This window comes from Triticum urartu, chromosome 1A, assembly GCF_056163025.1.
Source record: "Triticum urartu cultivar PI428250 chromosome 1A, HENAU_Tu73, whole genome shotgun sequence".
Taxonomy (NCBI): domain Eukaryota; kingdom Viridiplantae; phylum Streptophyta; class Magnoliopsida; order Poales; family Poaceae; genus Triticum; species Triticum urartu.
The window spans coordinates 256,553,920-256,581,627 of record NC_141873.1 but is presented as its reverse complement, the minus strand read 5'-3'; the positions used below and the strand labels follow the sequence as shown (position 1 = coordinate 256,581,627).

Sequence of the window (27,708 nt, the reverse complement as noted above, 5' to 3'; positions counted from 1 at the left end):
CTCGAAGGAGCTGCACGACCTCTTCATCGCGCGCTTTGGGGGACCAGCCGCCTCGTCGTCGCGGCTCTCCTCGGTAGCTTGCAGGCGCCGCCCTCGGACCGTCATGCCAAGCCGTTCTTTCGCTAGATAGGCCCCGCCTTCACGCGACAGGGGGCTCCCCCGGGTTGGGCGGCACCCAAGGCCGACCTGACCTTTGACTCAGGGGATTGCCCAGTCACCACCATCGGTTCGGGCGCGCTCCTGATGCTTTGCATGCCCACCATCTGCAGCATTGCCGTTATCAAGACCCTCATCGACGGCAGCGTCGGCCTTAACGTACTCTCCGTGGAGGCTTTTAGCCTCCTTCACGTACCGCTTGAGCGGCTCCGCCCCAGCAAGCCCTTCTCCGGAGTCAGCGGCGGCTCCTCCAACCCCCTGGGGCAGATCCGTCTCCCCGTGACCTTTGACACACGTGACAACTACCACACCAAGATAATCGACTTCGACATCGCCCGCATCGACTTACCGTACAACGTCATCCTCGGGTACCCGGTGCTCGCCCAATTCATGGCAGCTACTCATCGTGCCTACAACCTCATGACGATGCCAGGGAGCAAGGGCATCCTCACCGTGGCCGGAGACACCAAGGAAGCCTTGGCAGCTATCGGTGTCAAAACCGGCGGATCTCGGGTAGGGGGTCCCGAACTGTGCGTCTAAGGCGGATGGTAACAGGAGGCAGGGGACACGATGTATTACCCAGGTTCGGGCCCTCTTGATGGAGGTAAAGCCCTACGTCCTACTTGATTATTCTTGATAGTATGTGTAGTACAAGAGTAGATCTACCACGAGATCAGAGAGGCTAAACCCTAGAAGCTAGCCTACGGTATGATTGTATGTTGTCCTATGGACTAAAACCCTCCGGTTTATATAGACACCGGAGAAGGCTAGGGTTACACAAGGTCGGTTATAAAGGAGGAGATATGCATATCCGTATTGCCTAGCTTGCCTTCCACGCCAAGTAGAGTCCCATCCGGACACAGGACGAAGTCTTCAATCTCGTATCTTCATAGTCCTACAGTCCGACCAAAGGATATAGTCCGGCTGTCCGGAGACCCCCTAATCCAGGACTCCCTCAGTAGCCCCTGAACCAGGCTTCAATGACGATTAGTCCGGCGCGCAGTGTTGTCTTCGGCATTGCAAGGCGGGTTCCTCCTCCGAATACACCACGGAAGAGTTTGAATACAAGGATAGTGTCCGACCCTGCAAAATAAGTTCCACATACCACCGTAGAGAGAATAATATTTCCACAAATCTAATCTACTGACGTACCCCATAGCGTGACATCACACCACAACCATGTCTTTATTCGAATCGTTTTTCATAACCTATCTCAGCGTGTTTCACAAGGCGGTTTCCTTGGCACGTCTTGTCGAAGCAGAGATCGTGTCCCCTTATTACGGGATTCCCATCAATATGGACGTGGGTAACCCAACCGCGCCATCAATTACGGCGCTTGGGGGATAAGCGAGTTTTACCAGGCTAGTGGGGGCGCATAGTTTCGTCCGCCCTTATAAAGGGATAAGGTTTCACCTTTTTCTACCCACGCCTTCTTCCTCCCTGCTCATCCATTCTCACGCACTCGAGCTCCAGCGCCCAAGTCCACATCCTTCTCCTCAACTCTCTCCAAACATGTCCGGAGCGGGAGGCAAGTGGATGGTCTCCTCCGTCACGGAGGGACACATCAAAAACTACGTGGGGCCAGATACTTAGCCGCGGATATCGCGCACCGGCTGCCAGCCGCGGGGCAGGTCGTCCCTACCCCGGAACCTCACGAAAGGGTGGTTTTCCTCCCCCACTTCGTCCGCGGACTGGGGTTTCCCCTCCATCCATTCGTCCGGGGCCTTATGTTCTATTATGGGCTGGACATTCATGATCCGGCCCTGAATTTCATCCTCAACATCTCGGCGTTCATCATCGTGTGCGAGGCCTTTCTCCACATCCGGCCCCACTTCGGCCTATGGCTGAAGACCTTCAATATCAAGCCGAAGGTAGTAGGCAGCCAACAAGTGGAATGCGGCGGAGCCATGGTGGGCAATATGCCCAACATTACATGGCTCGAGGGCTCCTTCGTGGAGACCATGAAGGGGTGGCAATCGGGATGGTTTTACATCACCGAGCCGCGCGGCACCAACTGGGTGGCGGCCCCCAAGTTTCGATCCGGAATCCCCACGCGGCTCACTTCCTGGAAGGAGAAGGGCCTGTCCTGGGGCTCATCGGTGGAGCTGGACGGACTCCAGAAACGTATTCGGAACATGATAAGCAAAAAACTTAAGCTTGTCAACATAGTCCAGGTCATGCTCTTCCGCCGGATCCTCCCGTGTCAACAACGGGCTTTCAACTTATGGGAGTTCAACCCGGCCCAGCACCAGACTCTACACGAGCTATTCGACACGACGCATAAGGACGTCTGGAAGGTGCTGTTCAAGGGCGCCGAGGTCCCCCCTTCTCTTGCCGAGGACCGCGGGCTAAGCACGAAGCGTCCTGCGAATCCGATAAGTTCTGTACATCTGGTAGGGTATTTATTTCCCATAGCTTAACCATGTGCGGGGTCTGAGCTCCCATGCCTTTGACGGGACTGGGTGGAGACATTGGAACAGATCAACTGTCCGGCCCCTCTGCCCGAAGACCCTACGGATGCTCTCTTGACGGAGATGCAGACTCCGGCTCCTTATGAGGTGCCGGAGAAGACCAAGAAGAAGGCCAAGGGAACCCGAAAGAGTTCCCGGCGCCAGGTGGTATCAGACTCATCGTCCGATAACTCCGAGACACACTCCTCCCATGAAAACGAGGAGGAGGAAGATGAAGACTCTCCCCTCTAGCCGGGGGAGACAAGAAAAGGAAGGCCGCCCCAACCGGGGAGGCCGAAGGGTCCAAGAAGGGAAGGACACTCCTTCCGGACTATTCCACCACCGCCGCCGATGGCGAAGACGAGTGGTTACTCAGGGCCAAGCCCCTGGCAAATTCGTAAGTATTCAGATACCCGAGTAACTCATAGCATACTTTTATTGCACTGCTTCTCCTAATTGTCGAATATGATCATGCAGTCCACCCCGAGCCCGTATCGACGTATCCTCGTCGAACGGTTCCTTGGACTCGTCGGATATGGATAGCGATCCACTTCCATCCGCCTCCTCTCCTCGCCCTATGGACAATGTCGAGGTATTGTCTCAAGGGGCACCCAGCCGGGGGGGAGACAGTCCCGGAGGCGCCTCAAGGCAACCTTCCGGACTCCAGGAGCAAAGGGAGCAAGGTTCCTAGGGGCTCCAAGTTCGGCCCTCAGCCGAACACCGCGCCGGAAGCTCCAGTGGTTCCGGACTCGGGCAGGCGGCCCCCTTCCAAGAGGGGCAAGCCATCCGTGCCGGTGACCTCTATCCATCTAGAGGCAGTGGACGACCTGCTGGGAGCGCTTCGCAGCGCTTCCATCGACGAAGAGCACCGCAGTATCATGAGTGTGGTGATCGAGAAGGTTCAGTTCGCCAAGAGCGAACTGACTGAAGCCTGTGCCAGCCTTCTAATAGGCTTTGAGGTAAGTACTTAAAATATAGGAAAATATTACTGCATAGACAGTAGCCCCTGATGCTCTGTTTGGTGTTCACAAAGAAAAGCCGAACAGAGGATCAAATAATATCTGCAGGAGTCTAATATAAGTATGTCTGTATGCGTATGCAGGCTTCGCTGCTGACCTCTACCGCACTGACTGCGGAGGTCGTCGCACTGAAGCAGAACCTCGAGCGGTCTGAGGGAGAGCTCGGCCTTGCCAAGAGGCAGCTCGAGGAGAACAAAGGTAAGTAACACCTTGTCTATATATAAAAGAGAAAGATGTGGTTGCAAAATGACAGGATCATCATGAATGTGCCAGGGACCACGACCGAAGTAGGACCATGACCGAAGTGGCGACCCTGAAGCAAGCGCTGTCCCAGGCCAAAAACAAAGCAGCCAAGGAGCGCACCGAGCGGGAGAAACAGGAGGCACGGGTGGGCGAGGTGCAGCAAGAGCTCCAGGCTCTCGTGAAGAAGCACGAGACTTTGGAGATTGACTCGAAGACGCGAGAGTCCGAGCTTGTCGCGGCCCTCGAGGGCATAAAGCGTGCCAAGGCTGAAGCCCAAAAGGCCCTCCAGGAAATTGAGGCGATGAGGAAGATAGCGGCGGGTAAGGCATTCAATATGCAAAGCAAGCATGTGAAAGTAAATTACTTGTTACTTACCCGAGTCCGGAGCTCTCCAGGAGCATTCGTAGATTTGCCCCGCAGCGTGTCGGATCCCGCAAAGTACTACCAGGCCGAGGAGGGAAGCTCGATGGAGAAGTCGTTCTGGTCTCAGTATACTAGGACCGAACACCCGATGCCTGTGAGCGACCAGCTGAAGCAACTGGTCGAGCTGCACAAGGCGGCCGAACAGGCAATGAGGGGCCTTATAGTCCGGATGTGGCCTGGCGACTCCCTTCCCAACAGCTACTTCGGCCTGGTGAGGCGGCTTGTGGATGCCTGCCCATGGCTGGAAGTCATAAAGCGGTCCGTCTGCATCGAAGGTGCACACCGGGCTTTTGCCCGTGCGAAGGTGCACTGGGCCAAGATGGATGCCGAGAAGCTGGTGAAGGAGGGGCCGCCGCAGGGCAAGGAGCATCGCCACCCTGAGATGTATTATGAGGATGTCCTGAAGGGTGCCCGTCTTGTGGCGGACGAGTGCGCGAAGGATGTAATTTTTGAATAAACTTGCTCGTGTGATCCTGTAATATGAAAACTTGTCCATGTGCGCTATGCAACGCTTGTTTGAATTTAAAATATTACCTTCTGTGCGGCTATTTATAAATCTGAGAGATGGCTAGTCGTCGGCTTCTGCCCCCATGCCACGAGTGCTGGGGTGTTCGGGATGAATCTGAGCACTCTTGTTCCCATTGTTGGGTCCTTCGAGGGAGGTGCTCAGCGCAACGAACAAGGCAATCAGACTATAATGCTTTATCACTCTCACTTAGCCATAGAAGTCTACAATTTTAAATTTTGGCGAAGCCCCTAGTATTCGGAACACCGAATTCGGGGCGCTATACACGCCTTAAGCCGGACAAAGCCGATTCCTCGCTCTAAGCGGCATAAGTCTTTAGGGACTCAAGACCTCTCGAACAGCGACCAGCTCTCGCCTTATCATGATAGTCAGTTTTAGCTTTCTCTACTGAGGTTCTTAGCCCAGATGAACCGGGGCACAATCCCAGTTGTTCTCCCAGTGCTACCTTAGCCGATATAGCGGAACGTAAGGTACCAAAACATGGGTGCGGGGCAAACCCAACTATTGACCCAAGACATGATTCGGAGCTGATGCATATAATGCTATAAGTTCAGGGTGCCGCAATGTCGAAAGTGTTCGGACTTCTCACGCCGTATTATGGGTATGCTTAAGCCCCTGGCGTATTGGCCGTACCAGGGTGTATGGGTGCTTTATGTCATGAATGAACATATATATATATATATAAAGAATAGCGAATGCGGTAATAGTCTAGTGCTATGCATTGTTTATTCAAAAAGGTGCGTCGAAGCAGAATGATACAATTAGTGCGATAAACAAAAAAGCATGACTATTTGACATGTCCCCTCCAAGGGCAAGCTAAGGAATGATATTTAAAGCATGTATTTCACTCGTTATCAGAGACCACCTGGGAGTTCCATGGTGCGACATAGCTTTTTGCCTCCTTGGTTGTTGTATCGTGTGTCCGGCAATCGTATGGCCGGACGGGGTTTCCAGAGAGTTAAGTCCTGAAAGAGAGAAAAATAACAAAGCGGGAAGCCCCTAGTGCGGTTGAGCCGCGTCTTGGGGCGTGCCGTAGTCGTGCCCCTCCCCACCTGTGCCCATGGTTTTTTTAATGCGTAATTATGTACGCGTGGCCCGGATTTCACCGTTGGGCTAGGACTGGGGTGGAGGCCGCATTGCTATGCGAGCTCGGAACGTGCCAGGTGGTCTTGTTGCCGATTACTCCGGGCGCGCTTGAAGGTGTCTGGGTCTTTAATCGCCGAACTGGTGGATTGCCTTGAGAGGCTGCTTTGCGCTTCTGCTGTGAGGGCCGCAGTGTGCTCCTCCGTGCGGAGAGAGCGCTCTGTGTTTCCACTGACTGTGATGACCCCCTGAGGTCCTGGCATCTTGAGCTTGAGATATGCATAGTGCGGTACCGCATTGAATCTTGCAAATGCGGTTCACCCGAGAAGTGCATGATAGCCGCTGCGGAACAAGACTATATCGAAGATTAACTCCTCGCTTCGGAAGTTATCCGGGGATCCGAAGACCACTTCCAGTGTGACTAAGCCTGTGCAATGGGCCTCTACACCTGGTATGACGCCTTTGAAGGTCGTTTTTGTGGGTTTGATCCTTGAGGGGTCTATACCCATTTTGCCCACTGTGTCCTGATAAAGCAGGTTCAGGCTACTGCCGCCGTCCATAAGGACTCGAGTGAGGTGAAATCCATCGATGATTGGGTCTAGGACCAGCGCGGCGAATCCGCCATGACGGATACTAGTGGGGTGGTCCCTACGATCAAAGGTGATCGGACAGGAGGACCATGGGTTGAACTTTGGGGCGACTGGCTCCAACGCATATATCATGTTCACCGTCCGCACTTGTGGGTGGAACCCCTTCTGTCCTCCGGTGTTCGGCGGCATGGGCTCCTCCTCGTCATCGCTATGTGACCCCTTATCTTTGTTTTCGGCATTTAACTTGTCGGCCTGCTTGAACACCCAATATTCCCTGTTGGTGTGGTTGCCTGGCTTGTCGAGGGTGCCATGTATTTGGCACGAGCAATCGAGTATACGGTCCTAACTGGACGGGCCCGAAGTGCTTCTTTTGAATGGCTTTTTCCGCTGACCGGGTTTAGAGCCTCTGAATCCGGCATTGACTGTCGTATCCTCGGTATTGTCGCTATTGACGCGGTGCTTATGTTCGTTGCGACATGACCTGCCATTGCTATCCTTGGTATCTGAAGTACCGTGGTTCTTTGATATGTTATTGCTGCGAGCCAGCCAGCTGTCTTGTCCCGCGCAAAAGCGGGTCATGAGTGTCGTGAGGGCTGTCATGGATTTCGGCTTTTCTTGGCCAAGGTGCCGGGCAAGGCACTCGTCACGGATGTTGTGCTTAAAAGCTGCCAGGGCCTCTACATCCGGACAGCCAACGATTTGATTTTTCTTTGTCAAGAACCGTGTCCAGAATTGCCTGGCCGATTCCTCTGGCTGCTGAATTATGTGGCTCAAGTCATCGGCATCTGGTGGTCGCACATAAGTGCCCTGGAAGTTGTTGGGGAATGCGGCTTCCAGATCTTCCCAACAGCCAATGGATTCTGCTGGCAGGCTATTGAGCCAATGCCGAGCTGGTCCTTTGAGTTTAAGTGGGAGGTATTTGATGGCGTGTAGATCATCACCGCGGGCCATGTGGATGTGCAGGAGGAAGTCCTCAATCCATACCGCAGGGTTTATTGTGCTGTCGTATGATTCGATATTTACGGGTTTGAAACCCTCTGGGATTTGGTGATCCATTACTTCATCTGTGAAGTATAGGGGGTGTGCGGCGCCTCTGTACTGGGCTATGTCGCGACACAACTCAAATGAGTCTTGTCCGCTGTGTTCGGCCCGGCCGGATTTACTTTTATTGTATCCAGCGTGACGGTTATCGTCCCATGTAGTAGCGCGCTCTTATGATCCGTAGATTGATCTTGCATGTTTTGCTTTGTCCTCCAATACGTCTCGCAGGTCTAGCATGTTTCCCCATGCCTTGACATTTTTATTTGAGTGGCATCGGGGTGCAGGCTGAGCTTTTGGCTGAAATGCCTCTCTGTCGCGGCCACGAGGTGGCCGATCAGCCGCGTCATACGCTGAAGATGTAGGTTTTAATGCTTCCTCCTCTAGTCGGGGTAGCAACCTGCGCTTTGGGTAACTCTTGGAGGGGCGTTCGAGTTCATATTCCTCGGCCGCAAGGACTTCGGTCCATCTGTCATCTAGCAAATCTTGATCAGCTTGAAGCTGCTTCTGCTTTTTCTTAAGGCTATTTGCCGTGGCTATAAGCTGGCGCTTGAAGCGCTCTTGCTCGGCGGGATCCTCTGGCACGACAAATTCGTCGTCGTCGAGGCTTGCCTCGTCTTCGGAGGGAGGCATGTAATTATCGTCCTCCGCCTCTCCATCTGCCGCTCTCTCGGGAGGGCTGGCTTCTCCATCCTCCTGCTCTAAATCTTGCTGGACGGGATTGTTGTTGTCTTCGGCACTGCCCGGAGTGCTATTATCTCCTGTGCCAGTGTCACCGCTTTTGCTTTGGCGAGACTTAGAGCGGCGCCGCTGGCGTCGGTGCTTGGGTTGCTTCTTGGAGGGGTCATCCTCCGCTGTCTCGTCACCATTGCCTTCTTTGGGTGTGTCCACCATGTATATATCATATGATGAGGTGGCTGTCCAGTGCCCTGTGGGCAGTGGTTCCTCTTCGTCTCCCGCATCGTTGTCCATACCGTCGATGTCTTCGGAGTCGAAGTCGAGCATGTCGGTTAAATTGTCGACAATGGCTACTAAGTGGGTGGTGGGTGGGCGGCGAATTTCTTCCTCATCCGCATCCCAATCCTGCCGAACATAGTTCGGCCAGGACTCTCCTGACAAGGAGAGAGACCTTAATGAGTTCAGTATGTCGCCGAAGGGCGAGTGCTGAAAGATATCCGCGGAGGTGAACTCCATGATCGACGCCCAGTCGGATTCGATAGGCACGGGCGCAGGCGGTTCGGAGTCCGTGGCCGGGGAAGAATCCGGCAGTTCGGTGTTACGTCTCCCGTGAAGGGTAAGGTCGATGCTCGGCTCGATCGCCGCTGAGAATACGACCTCCGTGACGGGCTCTATCCACCCGTCCATGGATGGCGCAATTGGCTCCGAATTGAGGGTCGGAGAGGTTGCCGGTGCGGTCTCCTGCACACTGTCCGATGGTAGAGCTAAATCATGTTCATCGTGACCGTGCGGCGTACTCGGCAGGGGCTCAAATCCGTCGAAGATCAAGTCTCCGCGGATGTCGGCCGTGTAATTTAAGCTTCCAAACCTGACCTGGTGGCCAGGGGCGTAACTCTCGATCTGCTCCAGATGGCCAAGCGAGTTGGCCCGCAGTGCGAAGCCGCCGAATACAAAGATCTGTCCGGGGAGGAAAGTCTCACCCTAGACTGCATCGCTATCGACGATCGAAGGAGCCATCAAGCCTAATGATGACGACACAGAGGAACTCTCAATGAAAGCACCAATGTCGGTGTCAAAACCGGCGGATCTCGGGTAGGGGGTCCCGAACTGTGCGTCTAAGGCGGATGGTAACAGGAGGCAGGGGACACGATGTATTACCCAGGTTCGGGCCCTCTTGATGGAGGTAAAACCCTACGTCCTGCTTGATTATTCTTGATAGTATGTGTAGTACAAGAGTAGATCTACCCCGAGATCAGAGAGGCTAAACCCTAGAAGCTAGCCTACGGTATGATTGTATGTTGTCCTACGGACTAAAACCCTCCGGTTTATATAGACACCGGAGAAGGCTAGGGTTACACAAGGTCGGTTATAAAGGAGGAGATATGCATATCCGTATTTCCTAGCTTGCCTTCCACGCCAAGTAGAGTCCCATCCGGACACGGGACGAAGTCTTCAATCTCGTATCTTCATAGTCCTACAGTCCAGCCAAAGGATATAGTCCGGTTGTCCGGAGACCCCCTAATCCAGGACTCCCTCAGCGGCCCTCAAGCTCGCCTTCAGGGCCACAGCGGCAGCTTGCCCGACCAACAAGGCCATGCCCAGGACCAAGGGGGCTGCGCCGACCAAGAAGCAGCAACTATTCACTTAAGGTCAAGCCAAGACGAAGCAGATACCGGTTGATGAGGACGGGGCCTCAGGCGCCACCTTCACTATAGGCGTCGACCTCGTCCCAGATCAAGAAAGGGAGCTGGTGGACTTCCTGCGGGCGAACAAGGAAGTGTTCGCCTTTGAGCCCAAGCAGCTAGTTGGGGTCCCGAGAGGAGTGATTGAGCATCATCTGAGGGTGTGTCCCAACGTGCGCCCTGTGAAGCAGAGGACGAGGAGACAGTCCACGGAGAAGCAGTCTTTCATCGTTCAGGAAACCTGCAAGCTGGAGGCAGCAGGTATCATTCACGAGGTCCGGTACCTAGAGTGGCTGGCGAACCCGATCGTCGTGCCGAAGAAAGGAGGGAAGGAGTGCGTGTGTGTCGACTTCACCAACCTCAACAAAGCTTGCCCTCAAGATCCATTCCCGCTACCGCGCATCGACCAGATTGTCGACTCCATCGCCGAGTGTGAACTGCTATGTTTCCTGGATGCGTTCTCGGGCTACCACCAGATCAAGATGGCGGTGGAAGATGTGGAGAAAATGGCTTTCTTGACCCCATGCGGGGTATATTCGGACTGCGCAACGTAGGAGCGACCTTCCAGCGACTGATGCACATCGCCTTGGGGCGGCAGCTCGGGAGAAACGCTGAGGCCTACGTCGACAACATTGTCGTGAAGTCTCGGGAGGCGAGAACTTTGATTCAGGGCCTGGAGGAGACCTTCGCGAGCCTACGCCAGGTGGACTTGCGGCTCAACCTGGAGAAATGCATGTTTGGTGTCCCTTCCGACAAGCTGTTGGGCTTCCTCGTGTCCCATAGGGGGATCGAGGCCAATCCGGAGAAGGTCAAGGCAATCGAAGACATGATCCCACCACAAAACCTCAAGGAGATGCAGAAGCTTGCAGGCTGCGTGACTTCGTTGGGGCGCTTCATCTCCAAGTTGGGGGAGCGCGCCTTGCCGTTCTTCAAGCTGATGAAGAAGAAGGGTCTGTTCGAGTGGACCCCCGAGGACGACCTGGAATTTCAAGACCTCAAGAGATACTTGACCAGCCCGCTGGTGATGGTGGCGCCTCGTCCTCTCGAGCCTTTGGTACTCTACCCGTCTGCCACACCCCACTCCGCCAGCGCGGCGCTGGTGGCCCTTAGAGAGGAGCCCTGATACTTCTCCAACGTATCTATAGTCTTTGATTGTTCCATCCTATTATATTATCTGTTTTGGATGTTTAATGGGCTTTATTCTACACTTTTATATTATTTTTGTGACTAACCTACTAACCCAAGGCCCAATGCAAATTGCTGTTTTTTGCCTATTTCACTGTTTCACAGAAAAGGAATATCAAATGGAATGAAACCTTCAGGGGAGTTATTTTTGGAACAAACATGATCCAGGGGACTTGGAGTAGACGTCAAGAAACGAGCGAGGAGGCCACGAGGCAGGGAGGCGCGCGTGCCCCCTGGGCACGCCCCCACCCTCGTGGGCCCCTCGCAGCTCCACCAACCTACTTCTTCCTCCTATATATATCCATATACCCCGAAAACATCCAGGAGCACCACGAAACCCTATTTCCACTGCCGCAACCTTCTGTACCCAAGAGATCCCATCTTGGGGCCTTTTCCGAAGCTCCGCGAGAGGGGGAATCGATCACGGAGGGCTTCTACATCAACACCATAGCCTCTTCGATGATGTGTGAGTAGTTTACCACAAACCTTCGGGTCCATAGTTATTAGCTAGATGGCTTCTTCTCTCTCTTTGGATCTCAATACAAAGTTCTCCTCGATCTTCTTGGAAATATATTCGATGTAATTCTTTTTGCAGTGTGTTTATCAAGATCCGATGAATTGTGGGTTTATGATCATGTTTATCTATGAACAATATTTGATTCTTCTTTGAAATCTTTTATGTATGATTTGTTATCATTGCAAGTCTCTTCGAATTATCAGTTTGGTTTTCCCTACTAGATTGATCTTTCATGCAATGGGAGAAGTGCTTAGCTTTGGGTTCAATCTTGCGGCGTCCTTTCCCAGTGACAGCAGGGGCAACAAGGAACGTATTATATTGTTGCCATCGAGGATAAAAAGATGGGGTTTATATCATATTGCTTGAGTCTATCCCTCCACATCATGTCATCGTGCCTAATGCGTCGGTCTGTGCTTATGAACTTAATACTCTAGATGCATGGTGGATAGCAGTCGATGTGTGGAGTAATAGTAGTAGATGCATAATCGTTTCGGTCTACTTGTTTCGGACATGATGCCTATATACATGATCATGCCTAGATATTCTCATAATTATGTTCTTTTCTATCAATTGCTCGACAGTAATTTGTTCACCCACCGTAATACTTATGCTATCTTGAGAGAAGCCACTAGTGAAACCTATGGCCCCGGGTCTTTCTTTCATCATATAAGTTTCCAATGTATTTTATTTTGCAATGTTTACTTTCAATCTATATCATAAAAATACCAAAAATATTTAGCTTATTATCTCTATCAGATCTCACTCTCGTAAGTGACCGTGAAGGGATTGAGAACCCCTTTATCGCGTTGGTTGCGAGGTTCTTATTTGTTTGTGTAGGTGCGAGGGACTTGCGTGTAGTATCCTACTGGATTGATACCTTGGTTCTCAAAAACTGAGGGAAATACTTACGCTACTTTGCTGCATCACCCTTTCCTCTTCAAGGGAAAACCAATGCAGTGCTCAAGAGGTAGCAAGCCCCAGGTCAAGGGCCTCCAAATGGAGCCGCCAAGCCGGATGAGGCAGCACAACACCAAGGCGATGCTCCTGAGATAGCGGCTGCCCTGGCTAGTCATCAAGCCCCTGAAGCTGGGGACCCACAGAAAACACCTCAGCCCTCGGGAGCCAAAAACTCCATCAGCTCTGCCGCCCTTGTCGAGCACCCAGTGTACTTCGTCAGCACAATGCTACGAGATGCGAGAGCACGATGAGGGAGTCCTGGACTAAGGGGTCCTCGGGCGTCCGGCCTGTTGGACATGGGTCGGACTATTGGGCCATGAAGATACAAGATAGAAGACTTTCTCTTGTGTCCGGATGGGACTCTCCTTTGCGTGGAAGGCAAGCTAGGCGGCCGGATGTACTATTTCATTTCGATGTAACGGACCTAGTATGACCCTAGTCCCCTCCGGTGTCTATAAAAACCAGAGGGTTTAGTCCATAGAGACAAGGACAATCATAATCAGATAGGCTAGACTTCTAGGGTTTTAGCCATTAAGATCTCGTGGTAGATCAACTCTTGTAACCCCTATGCTCATCAATATTAATCTAGCAGGACGTAGGGTTTTACCTCCATCGAGAGGGCCCGAACCTGGGTAAACATTGTGTTCCCTGTCTTCTATTACCATCAACCTCAGACGCATAGTTCGGGACCCCCTACCCGAGATCCGCCAGTTTTGACACCGACATTGGTGCTTTCATTGAGAATTCCACCGTGTCATCGAAATCAGGGTTGATGGCTCGCCTCGTGATCAAGAACAACATCACCGCCGATGGAGCCCTGGCCTCAGGCCAAACTCTCCGGTTGGGTGGCTTTATCATGACCGCCTGCTCGGCCGGTGAGCCGACGATGACTTCTCGGGTCATCGAAAATCGCCTCCGAATTGACTTCGCATACTCCAGACAGATGGATCCAACGGAATTATTGTCCTTGAACAAACTCCTGGATCGCATCGCCGCCTTGGGGGTTGCTACAGACTACGGTCGGATTGGGTTTAAACCCGATCAGAGAGAAATCAAATCTCCATCGATCACCCACCAGATAGCGGTAGTGGAGGATCAAAACAACAACTCTCCCTCTATACTGAGGACGAACTATGTTCGGATCTCTGAGCTTGAAGAGCCGGATACCTGTCCACAGAACAACACGCCTTGTCCTCCGAACTTAGAATCAGACGGCAGACCTAAAAAATCGGTCGATCCCCCGGAGCCCGAACTATTCAGCTCAGAAATTTCTCAAGCTCCGGATCCCAAATTGGGTCAGGGTTCGGACTTAAATCCACCCACCCACCCAGATATATGTGATCTCACATACCTACGGCAGCAGTCTCAAGAAACAGTCCATCACTTTTGGGCCAGATTCTTCCTTGTCAAGAACAAGATCAAGCATTGTCGCGATGAAGATGCGATCTCAATATTCTACAATAATTGTACGGACAAAGGAATCCTCAACGCTATCAACCGCCATCGCGTGTTACACTTCGCCGACTTGGCAACCATGGTACAGAAGTACTGCGCAATGGAAAGCGCCTGGAAAACTCAGGCAGCTCGTTGGGAATCGCCACCTCCCACTCGACCTTCTGTCTGGACAAAAAGGATGCACCCTCATGGGGCGCCCAACACATCCGTAAAGAAATCCAAACCCATTACAGGGTGCGGAACCGTCCTGGGGGATGGCTCGATAGGCGTGCAAAATACACACAACACCGGATACCATACGTACCCACAACCTTAGAGCATGTTGGATACTCTGGCAAGTGGCCAAGAGTGGCGACGATATCCTCACCAAAAATACCTCGGAACAACTCCCCCCCGGAACATGACGACCGTATTGTATTGACGGTCTTCGAGACTTTTGCCTCAAGCAATCGGCGCAAAAGGGCACTCCGCAACCTCGCTGAAGTCTGTCAAGTCGCAACAATAAATCCTTGGAACGACACGGCCATAACATTCAATGCCAGTGACGAACCAAGAACCCGGTTAGTCTGGGCACCAGCCACCTTGGTCCTCAATCCAATTGTGGATGGCTTTCGACTCGCCAAGGTGCTCATGGACGGCGGCAACGGATTAAACCTCATCTATGAGGATACACGCAGTAAAATGGAAATAGACAGGAGCCGCATCGAGAAACCTTCCGAGGAATTATTTCCAGTCGGGAGGCATGATGCACAGGAAAAATCACACTTGGCGTGGTATTCGGCACACCAGAGAACTATCACTCTGAAGAGATAACCTTCCAAGTGGCCCCTTTCAACAGTGGGTACCACGCCCTGTTGGGGCGAGATGCATTCACACACTTTCAAGCCATACCTCATTACTGGTATATGAAGCTCAAAATGCCCGGGCCCAACGGTATTATCACTCTTGCTAGTGATCCGGACATAGCCCTCCACGCTGAAAACAAAACAGCCTCCCTGTCCCTTGAGGCACTCTCTGAGGCCCTTGCGGCCGAAGAGTTAATAGCGCTGCCCTCAACGGTGGATAGGGACGACGTAATCCTTGACAAGCGCTCCAAATCCACCTCCTTCAAACCAGCAGATGAAATAGTCAAATTTCAAGTCCACCCGACAGACCCAAAGAAGACAGCCTCCATCGGCGCATAGCTGGACCCGATGGTGGACACCGCACTGCGTGCGTTCCTACGTGAAAACTTGGACATATTCGCCTGGCACCCTTCTGATATGCCAGGAATCCCACGCAGATTGGCTGAGCACAACCTCAATATACTGAAAGGATACAAGCTAGTTAAGCAAACACTGTGGTGCTTTTACAAACCCAAACGACAAGCTATGGGGGAGGAGGTAGCCAAGCTAATTGAGGCCGGATTCATCAGAGAAATAAAACATCCGGACTGGCTAGCAAACCTAGTAATGGTGTCAAAGAAGGACAAATCCTGGCGCTTGTGCGTCGATTTCAAAGACCTCAACAAGGCTTGCCTAAGGACCCATTCCCCCTCCCCCGCATCGATCTAATTATCGATGCCACTTCAGGACAAGACTCGTTGTGTTTCCTTGATGCATACTCCGGATACCGTCAAATTAAAATGAAGGAATCCGACCAAGCTGCAACTGCATTTATTACCCCATATGGGCCTTTCTGCTTCAACACTATGCCCTTTGGGCTCAAAAACGCCGGTGCCACCTACCAACGCATGATTCAAACGTGCCTAGAGAAACAAATAGGCAAGACAGTTGAAGCATATGTGGACGACGTCGTCATGAAGACTAAGCGCGTCGAGTCATTAATAGATGACTAACGCCTCACATTCAACAATCTCTGGACATATGACATTAAGCTCAATCCGGAAAATGTGTTTTCGGCGTCCCCTCTGGAAAACTACTGGGCTTCATTGTTTCCAGTAGAGGAATCAAGGCAAATCCAGCCAAAATCCGAGCCTTATCACAACTGGCTACACCAACAAACCTTAAGCAGGTCCAAAAACTAGCTGGATGTGTGGCCGCTTTAAGCCGATTTATCTCCAGACTAGGAGAAAAAGCATTGCCACTTTATCGACTTCTCCGACGCACCGATCACTTCGAGTGGACAGATGCAACAACGGCCGGATTGGAAGAAATAAAGTCCATTTTAGCAAGCAACCCAATCCTAGCCGCGCCAAACGTCAGCGAACCAATGTTATTATACATATCTGCAACACACCAGGTGGTGAGCGCAGTACTCGTCATCAAACGAGAGGAGGACAGACACAAATTCCCGCTCCAAAAGCCGGTATACTACGTATCCACCGTCCTAACTCCATGCAAATCCCGGTACCCTCATTATCAAAAGATAGCATACGTGGTCTTCATGGCATCCCGGAAGCTATGACCTTATTTCCAAGAGTGCTCGATCACAGTGGCTTCCGAAATTCCACTGAACGACATAATAAACAATCGTGACTCAACGGGCCGGATTGCCAAGTGGGCCACTGAGCTCCTTCCATTTGATATAACATATAAGCCACGCCGGGCCATCAAATCCCAAGTACTGGCAGACTTCGTCGCCGAATGGAGAGAAGCCGAACCCCCTAAAGAGTACGGCATATATTCCAACTGGGTCATGCATTTTGATGGATCCAAAATGCTTGCGGGCTTAGGGGCAGGAGTTGGCCTAACATCCCCCACTGGAGATACAGTTCAGTATGTACTCCAAATATTATACACAAACTCCAACAATGCAACTGAATACGAGGCTTTATTGCATGGTCTTCGGATGGCTGTCTCCATGGGCATACAACGCCTAGAAGTGCGCGGGGACTCGAACCTCATGATATCTCAAATAAATGGAGATTTCGATGCCAAGGATCCGAAGATGGTGGCTTACCGTAATGTTGTTCTCAAAATGTCGGCTCGGTTCGAGGGGCTCAAGTTTCACCATGTGGCTCGAGAGAGTAATCGAGCGCCGGACGTCCTTGCTCGCATTGGCGCCAAGCGCTACCCCGTCCCACCTAACATCTTCTTGGAAAGGCGTTTCAAGCCATCCGTGGTGTGGCAAGGGGAGAGCGGCAACGTCAGTCCGGATCCGACCATAACCCCAGATTCCGAACATACTGACATCATCGGAGGCTCATCCACCAAAATAACACCATTGGCCCATCTTATCATGGCAGTCATTGCCCCTGGACCGAACCCTTCTTGGCATACCTCAACAGACGAGAGCTCCCTGAGGATCAGAATGAGGCTCGCTGCATTGTTCAGCGTTCGAAAGCCTATAAGGTCCACGAAGGAGAACTCTACAAGAAAAGCGCTACCAGAGTACTCCAAAGATGTATCTCCGAGGAGGAGGGGCGGCAGCTCTTGGCTGAGATTCATGCTCGTCTCGGTGGTCACCACACTGTAGCTCGGGCCCTTGTAAGCAAGGCCTTCCGTACATGCTTCTCCTGGCCGACGGCCCGAGCAGATACATAGGACCTTGTCCAACATTGCGTCGGATGCCAACTTTTCGCCAACCAAAGCCATATGCCACCCATTGCTCTACAAACAATCCCCATCACTTGGGCTTTCGCGGTCTGGGGGCTTGACATGGTTGGACCCCTTAAAGGAGAACCATAAGAAAAAATATCTGCTAGTCATGGTAGATAAGTTCACTAAGTGGATAGAGGCCAAACCAGTTAAAATGGCTAAAGCCGGACTAGTGATAGACTTTATATCCGGCATTGTGCACCATTATGGTGTCCCACACAGCATCATCACCGACAACGGCTCTAATTTTACATCCGATGAGGTAAAAGCCTGGTGTGCTAATCTAGGCATTAAGCTTGATTACGCCTCCTTCTATCATCCGCAAACAAACGGTCAAGTCAAACAAGCCAATGGTCTTATTATGAGCGGTATCAAACCCAGGCTAGTGCGGTCTTTGAAAGAATCAGACAAGCACTGGGTTGAGGAGCTCAACTCCGTACTCTGGGGCTGCGGACCATGCCCAATCGCACTACCGGATATACACCTTTCTTCATGGTGTACGGTGCAGAGGCTATATTACCCTACGACATTATTCATGACTCACCTCGAGTGCGCATGTATGAAGAGAGAGAGGCCGAGCTTGATCGGCAGGACAGCTTAGATGCCTTGGAGGAGGAGTGCGACGTTGCAAAAGCCCGTTCCGCATTTTATCAACAGCAGCCTCACAGATGTCAAAGAAGAGAAGTACTGGCGAAGACTTACAATGTCGGCGAACTCGTTCTATGCTTGCCGGAGAAGAAAAAGGACAAACTCAAGCCCAAGTGGGAGGGTCCCTTCATCACTGACAAAGTTCTCACTGGAGGAGCGTACCGCCTGCGTGATGCATCAGATGACCGCCTCGAACCAAACCCCTGGAATGCAGCCAGACTCCGAAGATTCTATGCCTAGCGCCAAACCCTTCCTTTGCTTCTTCCTCCCTATCGCTTACATTATTTTTTCCTCTCTTTTCACCCTCTTTTTTGCCTGAAAGCTTTCGTGTGGCTATAACTGTACACCTATAGCGTACGCATTCTCAAATGTGTACGTCCATTATACCTGGGGGCTTCTTGCACAGAAGCTTATTATCGTTATTTCCCGAGCATCAAGCTCATTACATATGTGTTTTTCCTCATATGTACCTTTTCTTCGCCCTTATATGCATCGATATGACTTAAGTTTTGGCCAAGCTGGGTTGCCTGGATCCCGTGCTTATGCCCTACGTTCCCGTTAGTTCAGCTAGGGCATAAAGGGAGCACCTCTGCAATTGTTACTGCCGGGTCATCCTGATGTGTACCTCATACTGGGTGAAGCCAAAAGCTAGCATTCTTAAGGGAATATTCGGTCGACGGACTAAAGATGTTTTACATTTCTTCCACTATGAACCCCTAGAAGTCACCCATACTGTGATGTTTTCAATCACAGTTCGGACACGCATATTAACGCATGCAGATCCAGGGAATGGAACCCTTAACGGAACTATTCTCTCTGGAAGATGTTTCTTACAATCACAATGTAATATAACATAGCTAGCCAGATACAACTTGTCTGTTTAAGCAATTATGACCCCTACGCCTGGTTTCCACGCATACCCCGGTCTATTTTTACCGCTCGAGTATTCGGAAACACACCGCACCTTCGGGTCCAGAGGTCGAAGTGAAAAGGTCAGCCATGACATCCGTTTTACAATCCGGCTAGGAACAAATATATTAAGGAAAGTACATAGTCACTTGGACTCAAAAACTTCCTCCTCTATACCGTCCAACAGGCTGTCTCGCTTACAATCCTGTTGGGAATACTTGGTAGCTACTTCTACTTGGTCATATACCAAACTAACGGGAATTTCTTTCCCATCTGACCCCAGCGGTCTGACCCGGGTCATATGATTCGGATCAAGCTTGGTATACCGTGTTTTTACCATGGCCCAGGCCTCTCGTGCACCTTCCCGGCAGGCTGATATCTTCCATAACCGAACATGCCGCCGTGCCCCTTTGAAAAGCTCCACGAGCTCCGCCATACCTCCTGGAGGAGAGGCGGATTGCCATAAAGCCTTGGAAACACTTTGCATCGCATGCCGAGCTTGCTCGTGCACTTGTGACAGCTCTTCTAGTAGATCGCCTGAAAATCTGGATACCTCTTGGTCGGGACGACCAGTCAGCATACCTACAGGCATAAATCTGTTAGTCCCTTTCATTTCCGAACTACACGGAGGTAAGTTTGACCACATACTAAATATGCCGCCTCCAAGCCTCTTATTTTCCTTCACAGAGTCAGCCAGCTGGGTACATCTTTCAGTTCCTCGCCCAGTCGGGTATTGGAATCCTAGAGCTTGTTTTTCTCCTCCACGACTCATGTTAGCACACGCTCTCCCGCGGCTAGTAGTCTTTTGGCTTCTTGTTCTCCCCCTTGAGCGGCTTTCAGTTGCTCTTGTAGTTGATATGATGATCCTATTTAGAGGTGAGCAACTGTGTTAGCATTATTGGTATACAATTATGTTTTCTCAATGGAGGGGAACATTACCAGATGACACCTTCTTGGATTTCTCTAGTTCGGCATTGGCAGCAGTTAGCTGGGTCCGATACTTTTCTAGTTCCTGAGATAACAGGCTGTTCTTCTCCGTAAGTACCTGGTTATACAATGATCCTTAAATCAGTTGGATCAACTGCTTCAAGTCTCGGGGGCTACTGGTATATAATTATCAGATTGGTAGAATATAAACGTACCTGTATATCTTTTAGATGCTGTTCCATGGCTCTTACGAGCCCATCCCGAGCAGCTCGGATGTACGCATCGGCTGAGCCGAAGGCATCAAATGCTTCCTTTGAAAAGCCGGGGTCACGGAGAGCGGCCCTCCAAAGATGATGATTCATGGCGCTCTCCACTTCAGAGTTCATGACAGACATATTGTCCAAATCCTCTGCGGAAGGACAGTTTGGCGCCACTCCCGTGACAGCCCCCGTCCTTAGGGAAGGGTCCGGAACCTGACTAGTAGAGGCACGATCGGGAGGATCCCCAGACATAGTCCGGCGGACACTTTTCCTGAGCGGCAAATGGCATCACGGTTTGATGTGGCGGTCAGAAGATGTATTCTTCAAAAGAAAGCCTTACCTCTTTGACGATGGTTCGGCCGTATTATCATTTGCCTTCCTCTTCGAAGATGTGCTCGGCGCGGCCGCCGCTCTCCTCGGAGACACTTCTGGTGCACGTTGTGATGTTGAGCACCCCCCTTTGGAGCACGAAATAGTGCGGTGGGTGAGGCATAGTAAGGAAACTCTTTTGAAGAAGGTGTCTTTTAAATTACTTACACGTGATGTGCAGGATGGAGGTGGGAGTGAAACTGTGCAGTTGGAGGCCATCATACTCCAGCAGCCCTCTAAGGAAGGGATGGATTGGAAATCTGATGCCTCTTAGCAAGAAAGGAACGAAGCATACTCATTCCCCTGGACGGATTGGGGAAATTCTCCGCCTGAACCCTGTCGTTGAAGGATGTTAATCCTGCTTGGACAAGGACTAGATCCGCGGGAGGAAGAAAGCCCTGTTTTTGCAGCTTTGTCAGCTGACCGTGAGATACGGAGCCGTGGGGACGAGAGGAAGAGCTGGAAGCGCTAGCCATGTTGGAGTGGTTCCTCTTAGCGAGCTCTGAGGATTTTTTTCGCAGGGTGTGGAATGGATCTAAGATCTATTCTCATTAAATAGGCACCTCTCTTGTATGGTCAGGGTGGTATGTGCAAAAATACCCCGACCTCTCGTATTTACTCACCACGTGGAAGCTGAAGTTAGGAAGGCGTGGAAGACAATCTGTGCGACATTAAATGGAAAAGCCGAATACCGCTCTTTAAGTCAGGGACTTTGAAGTAATCGGAGGGGGAACCCGCCTTGCAATGTCAAAGACAATCTGTGTGCCGGACACCTCGTCATTAAAGCCTGGTTCAGGGGCTACTAAGGGAGTCCTGGACTAAGGGGTCCTCGGGCGTCCGACCTGTTGGACATGGGCCGGAGTATTGGGCCATGAAGATACAAGATAGAATACTTTCTCCCGTGTCTGGATGGGACTCTCCTTTGCGTGGAAGGCAAGCTAGGCGGGCGGATGTACTATTTCCTTTCTATGTAACCGAAGTTGTATGACCCTAGTCCTCTTCGATGTCTATATAAACCGGAGGGTTTAGTCCGTAGAGACAAGGACAATCATAATCAGATAGGCTAGACTTCTAGGGTTTTTGCCATTACGATCTCGTGGTAGATCAACTCTTGTAACCCCTATACTCATCAATATTAATCTAGCAGGACATAGGGTTTTACCTCCATCGTGAGGGCCCGAACCTGGGTAAACATTGTGTTCCCCATCTCCTGTTACCATCAACCTCAGATGCATAGTTTGGGGCACCCTACCCGAGATCCGCCGGTTTTGACACTGACACACGATACCCCATGCCTCAGAAGCTCTTGCTCGCGCTCCTGGTGGCCTCGCGTAAGCTGCGCCACTACTTCCAGGGTCACTCCATCAAGGTCGTCTCAGCTTACCCATTGGAGAGAGTGCTCAGGAGCCCCAATGCTGCGGGAAGGGTCGCCAAATGGAACATCGTGCTGCAAGCGTTTGACTTGGAGTTTAGCACAACCAGGGTCATCAAGGGGGCTGCACTCGCCGACTTTGTGGCGAAATGGACTGACACCTCGGAACTTGAAGCAGGCGAAAACCGATCCCTCTCGCCAGGCAGTGAAGCGCCGGATGGCTGGGTCATGTACTTCGATGGCGCGTTCGCGCGCTAGTACGCGAGGACTAGAGCCGTGGTCATCTCGCCCGCTCAGGACAAACTTTACTAAGACATGCAGCTCTGCTTCCAGCAGGGCGAGAAGGCCTCCAACAACATCGCAAAGTACGAGGGTCTCATCGCTGGCCTCAAGGCTGCGGTGGCCCTGGAAGTGAAACGCCTCACCATCAAGGGAGACTCGCAGATCCTCATCAACTTCTCCAACAAGGTGTACGAGCCAAAGGATGAGCACATGGAGGCGTACCTCACGGAGGTACGCAAAATGGAGAAGAAGTTCCTGGGCCTGGAGCTACAGCATGTGCCTCGTGGCACCAACAAGGAGGCTGATGACATCACCAAAAGAGCATCCAAGCGGCTACCCCAAGAGTCTGGAGTCTTCGAGGAGCGGCTCTTTGAGCCTTCGGCAGCACCTCCACCTGCGGAGCCAGCGTCACCTCAGGAGGAACTCCCCCAGCCACTAGCCTCGGGAGCCCCCGCCCACGGCCCGACCTCTAGAGCACGCCTCCTATTAGCGCTCGAGCCTCGGGAGGGGTGCTGGATCGAGGAGTTCAAGGCGTACCTGACGCAAGGCACATTGCTGGAGAAGGAAGAAGACGCGGAGCATGTGGCCCGGTAGGCTACGGCGTACTGCATTCAGGATGGTGAGCTATACAGGAAGTGGCCAAATGATGTTTCTCTGCGATGCATTTCCAGGGAGCAGGGGAAAGAGTTGCTGGCTGACTTACATGGCGGAGACTACGGGCACCACTCGTCGTCGCGCACCCTAGTTGGCAAGGCTTTCCGCAGCGGGTTCTACTGGCCCATGGAAGTCAACGACATGGCCGAGCTGGTGAAATCCTGCGAGGCCTGCCAATTCCATGCCAAGCATATCCACCAGCCGGGTCAGGGCCTCCAGACTATCCCGCTCTCTTGGCCGTTCGTGGTCTGGGGGCTGGATATCCTGGGCCCATTCCCTCGAGCGCCTAGAGGTTACCGCTACCTCTACGTTGCCATCGACAAATTCACCAAGTGGGCGGAAGTGGAAGCCGTCCGGACCATCCCAACTGGGTCAGCAGTCAAGTTCATCAAGGGCCTCGTAAGCCGATTTGGGGTCCCTAATCGTATCATCACCGACAATGGCTCACAGTTCACTAGCAATCTCTTCAAAACAAATCGTGCTAACCTTGGAATGCAGATCTGCTACGCCTCCGTGGCGCACCCTAGGAGCAACGGCTAGGCAGAACGCGCCAACGCGGAAGTCCTGAGGGGTCTCAAGACTAGGACCTTCAAGAAGAAGCTCGAGGCCTGTGGCAGGGGCTGGCACGACGAGCTCCAGTCCGTGTTGTGGTCCATCCGCACCACCGCCACCAGGCCGACAGGCGAGCCCCCGTTCTTCCTCATCTACGGAGCAGAAGCGGTTCTCCCACACAAGGTCAGGAATCGCTCCACGCGGGTCCTGGCGTTTGATGAAACGCAGCAGGACACCATGAGGGGGATGGACCTCGTGCTGGGGGAGGAACGCCGCCGTGAAGCCTCGCTCCGAGCTGCGAGGTACCAGCAGGCGCTTCTGCGGTACCACTGCCGCAACGTCCGCTCCAGGACGCTCAAGGTGGGTGATCTCGTCCTGAGGCGGGTGCTCTCTAGGGAAGGGCTGCACAAGCTCTCGCCCATGTGGGAGGACCCGTTTTGGGTCGCCCACGTCTCCAGGCCTAGCACCGCGCGCCTGGAGTCGCAGGACAGGACCCCCATCTAGAACGCCTGGAACATCCAGCACCTCCGGAAGTTCTACCCATGAAGCAAGGCCCGACGCCTGTGAAGCAAGGCCCAGTGTGATGTAGGGTAGAACCCTAGTGGCCCGATCTTTCATGAAAGGAGCGGATCCCGTGAAGAACGCGAAGAACACGAGGAGGGAAACGAGGGGAACACAAGAGAACACTCAAACCAACAAGTATAATCACACATGTGCTAGATCCTCAAAAAACAAAGAGAGATACAAGATCCAAAGTCAACAACGGACGATACAAGAGGTAACCGGTTCTTCTCCGTGAGGAGGTCTTGAATCCACAAGGGGATCTTCCCGTGAGGGGTCTTGAATCCAAGGTGGATCTTCTCCGTAGAGGGGCCGCGGTCTCTCTCGTGGAGTAGATCCGATATGGATGAGCGAAGCTCTATCTCTCAAATGAGCTATCACAACGCTGAACCTAACTAGGAGGAGGTGGGGAAGTATATATAGTGCTAGCCCAATAAGGGGTAAGTGAGAGGGGGAATACATGGACCCTTGGCCCGATCTCTGCGCACAGGCAGGTGCCAGATGTCCGGGCTGGGGGCTGGATGTCCGGCGGCTCACGAAGAGCCGGATTTCCGGGCCTTTCGCCAGATGTCCAGGCTGGGGTTGCCCGATACTTCTGCTCTCTGGTTAGCGTGCTCCGGATTTCCGGGCGAAGGGGCCGGGTGTCCGGGGCTTCGGGAGGAGCTGGATGTCCGGGGCATGGGGCCGGATGTCCGGGCTGGTCCGGATGTCCGGGCTGGGGCCGGATGTCCGGGGCCTGTAGCAGCTGGCTCTTCTTCCTTCTCCTTCCTTCGCTCCCGCGCACACTTGGCCTTGGTCCTTGGGCTCTCCTTGGTCTCCTCGGGTGTACCTGAGTATGCACAAGGTCCGCGCTTGAAGTAGCATCCATGTCTTACATGCGGAAAGGGAAGATTTAGAAAGGAGCGAGTTCACCTTGTGTCCAATGGTGTATGCTCGAGTGTACATGGGGATGATCGTAGGATGCTCCGCATCATCTCCCCTCCCTTGGGAAAGATCCGACCTCGGATCGTGACCCTCATCACCATGGAAACGGTTGTTGTGGACGGACTTGTAGTTGGACGGAGTTGAAGACATTGCGCCATCCAAGTACTCCAAGTTATCGCCGGAGTGGTATATATGCAAGAAAAGCAAATACAAACGACACTCGAAAATACAATGGTTAGCGCACACAAAGTGTCCATCATGTAAGGTGCATGAAGCTTATCCAAAAGAGATGGAATGGTATGCAAAGCATTCATGGGAGAAAAAGCATTCATTATTCACACAAATTTGTTGTGAATATGATCAATGCAACCACGGTGCAAAATGATGTCATAGAGAGACGGTTTATCAATAGCATGAATATGGAAATGGATGCTCAAGATGAGTATGTGATCATGCAATTGATGACGGGCAATATGATCATGATGTATGAATATGCCATCAAGGAAGATCACAACAAATTTGCTAAGAAAGTGCACAAGCTCATATATCATGGATGACATGGGAATACAAGATGCAACAAGGCAATCATGATGTGAGTCAACCCATGCATAAGATGCCAATTTGTCATGTGTATGATATGTCCATCGAGCATGACATGTGTGAACACAATCAACAAATATGGATGTGTTGGTATACCAATGCTCGATGTCGTGGAATGAGTGGAGGTTCGAAGGTGCATCCAATAAGTCCGAGCGCTCCTCAACTTGAAGGTACATGGGTTCCATCTCCAATGTCGGTCCTCCATCCAATAGATGTAACATGTAGACAAGAACAAGGAAACAACAATGAAAGAGTGACCCATCCAATATGCATATTTGAGGACGGCTCAAAGGGAAAGAGTTCACCTTTAGGAGATTCTCGCAAATGTTGGTGTTGCACATCGTGTATGCCTTCATATGACCAAATTGTGTCATGACGGTATCGCCTTGTGAATCCTTGAACATGAAAGAACATGGCAAACACTCTGAAAAACAAATGAGGTTAGCGGAAAACCTATCATTCGTGCGGTAAAATACCCAACAAGTGTATGCATCATGCTCATCATAAGAAAGGACAAGGGAGCATTTTATAGTATGGAGGCATATAATGCGAGAACAACCAAATTCAATAGGTTCAATCAAACAAGCATGCATCACAAGTAAGGTGTCCAAGTCTGCAAGATCAATAAGCATAATTGGAGGCAAGCGACAATGAACAAGATGTATCAAGTGAGAGGCACGAGCATATATGTCATCAACCCAAGAAAGCGAGTAAGAAAGGAACATGGGTGACGCAACAAAGCAAGCAATCATAGCAATCAAGTAGTGTGAGCTAGTAGTGCGAAGATGCAACATACTAGAGGGAATCATGTCAAACATGTCATGTGTGCAAATGGTGGACATGAATAATTCACATGACAAAGCACAAGCATGAAAGCAAGATATGAGCAAAATAGCATCAATAGCATGAGGCACATGATAAACATGACAATAGTAACAATGATCTCCACCAAGCATGCAAATACACATAGGAGTAGCATAATTGTGAATCATGGGTAGATGCAAGCAAGGGTCACAATTGCATGGCAAAGGCATATAAGAAAGCATAACATGCAAAGTGAACACGGTAAAATGAGCAAGAGAGCGGTATATAGCCCATAGCCGTGTGAGAGCCAAGTGAGAGAGATGCACGTAGTCGTTGCACGAAAGTAATGATGGTAAGGATAGTTCACGGGATCCCAAGTCATCTTTGCTCTCAAGATCTCGTTTCGTCAACTCTTGGGATTGAGAGGTTGACGGTTGTGCATGATTACCTACACAAAACAAAGACAAAGGAAAAATTGTGTGTGCGTGGTAGATGTACACATCATCCATCGTGATGCGCACGTGCTTGTGTTGGTTAGCACAAAATATCCAATGCTCAAACAAATGAGATGCGTGATATAGAAACATGTCGTCCATCATGATAGGTCTGTTGTTATGTATAGCATAATGGAGACTCAAATTGTGTAATGCATCACAAGAAATATGTAGTTCATGGAATGCATATGGTGCAAGCAATTATGAGAATCATGCAATGTATGGAATGCATCAAAATCTCCTAATATGTATGAGGAAACTATGGGGGTCTCCTCAGCATTAATGGAAACATCACACGGAGAAGATTGACAACATCCCAAACAATGCATATTTGGAACAATGTGATCATGGCATGGCATAGTAGATGAATTGCGCAAATCATGTAAAGGAAGCATAGCAATATCATCACAAGAGAAACAAAAGCCAATGACCATCATCTCGTCATCTATGCCATAAGTGCAAATGGGATTTATGGTAATGGGGCATGCATAGTCACTATGTTGAGATTGAACTGATGCAATATGGGATATCTCACTCATAGCATATGAAAAGCTTAATGGATTGTCAAACATGATGTGACCAAAAGAATTTTCACATGATATCCTATGGAGCATAGCATTACAACTAGGCAACTTGACATGCTCGTCATCATATTAATCATAAATAGGTAAGTCATGACATGAAGAAGTCGCACTAGCATGAAGCATGGGTATAGGTGTGTCAACATCATGCAAGCAATCATTCATAAAATAGTTCACTAGTGGGACAAGAGAAGCACCATCACCTATTTTACCTTTGGAGCATCGCTCAT

The 27,708-nt window shown here is 51.2% G+C and overlaps 1 protein-coding gene across 1 annotated transcript; it reads left to right on the top strand.

Annotated features, from left to right (window-relative positions):
• The first annotated feature begins 252 nt into the window (after positions 1-252).
• On the top strand, positions 253-23,502 carry LOC147990758 (uncharacterized). Its single transcript, XM_087538379.1, has 4 exons — positions 253-636; positions 9,876-10,318; positions 22,980-23,208; positions 23,461-23,502. The coding sequence occupies exons 1-4, from the start codon at positions 253-255 to the stop codon at positions 23,500-23,502; spliced, it is 1,098 nt and encodes a 365-aa protein (XP_087394505.1).
• Positions 23,503-27,708: the final 4,206 nt, after the last annotated feature.

What these genes read in the sequence shown, in the direction of transcription:
- LOC147990758 (XM_087538379.1), top strand. Translation starts at nt 253, where the DNA reads ATGCCCACCATCTGCAGCATTGCCGTTATCAAGACCCTCATCGACGGC. An exon ending in GAGACACCAAGGAAGCCTTG is followed by an intron (nt 637 to 9,875) that starts GCAGCTATCGGT and finishes AAGACGAAGCAG; the next exon opens with ATACCGGTTGATGAGGACGG. An exon ending in ATTGTCGACTCCATCGCCGA is followed by an intron (nt 10,319 to 22,979) that starts GTGTGAACTGCT and finishes ATGCATTTCCAG; the next exon opens with GGAGCAGGGGAAAGAGTTGC.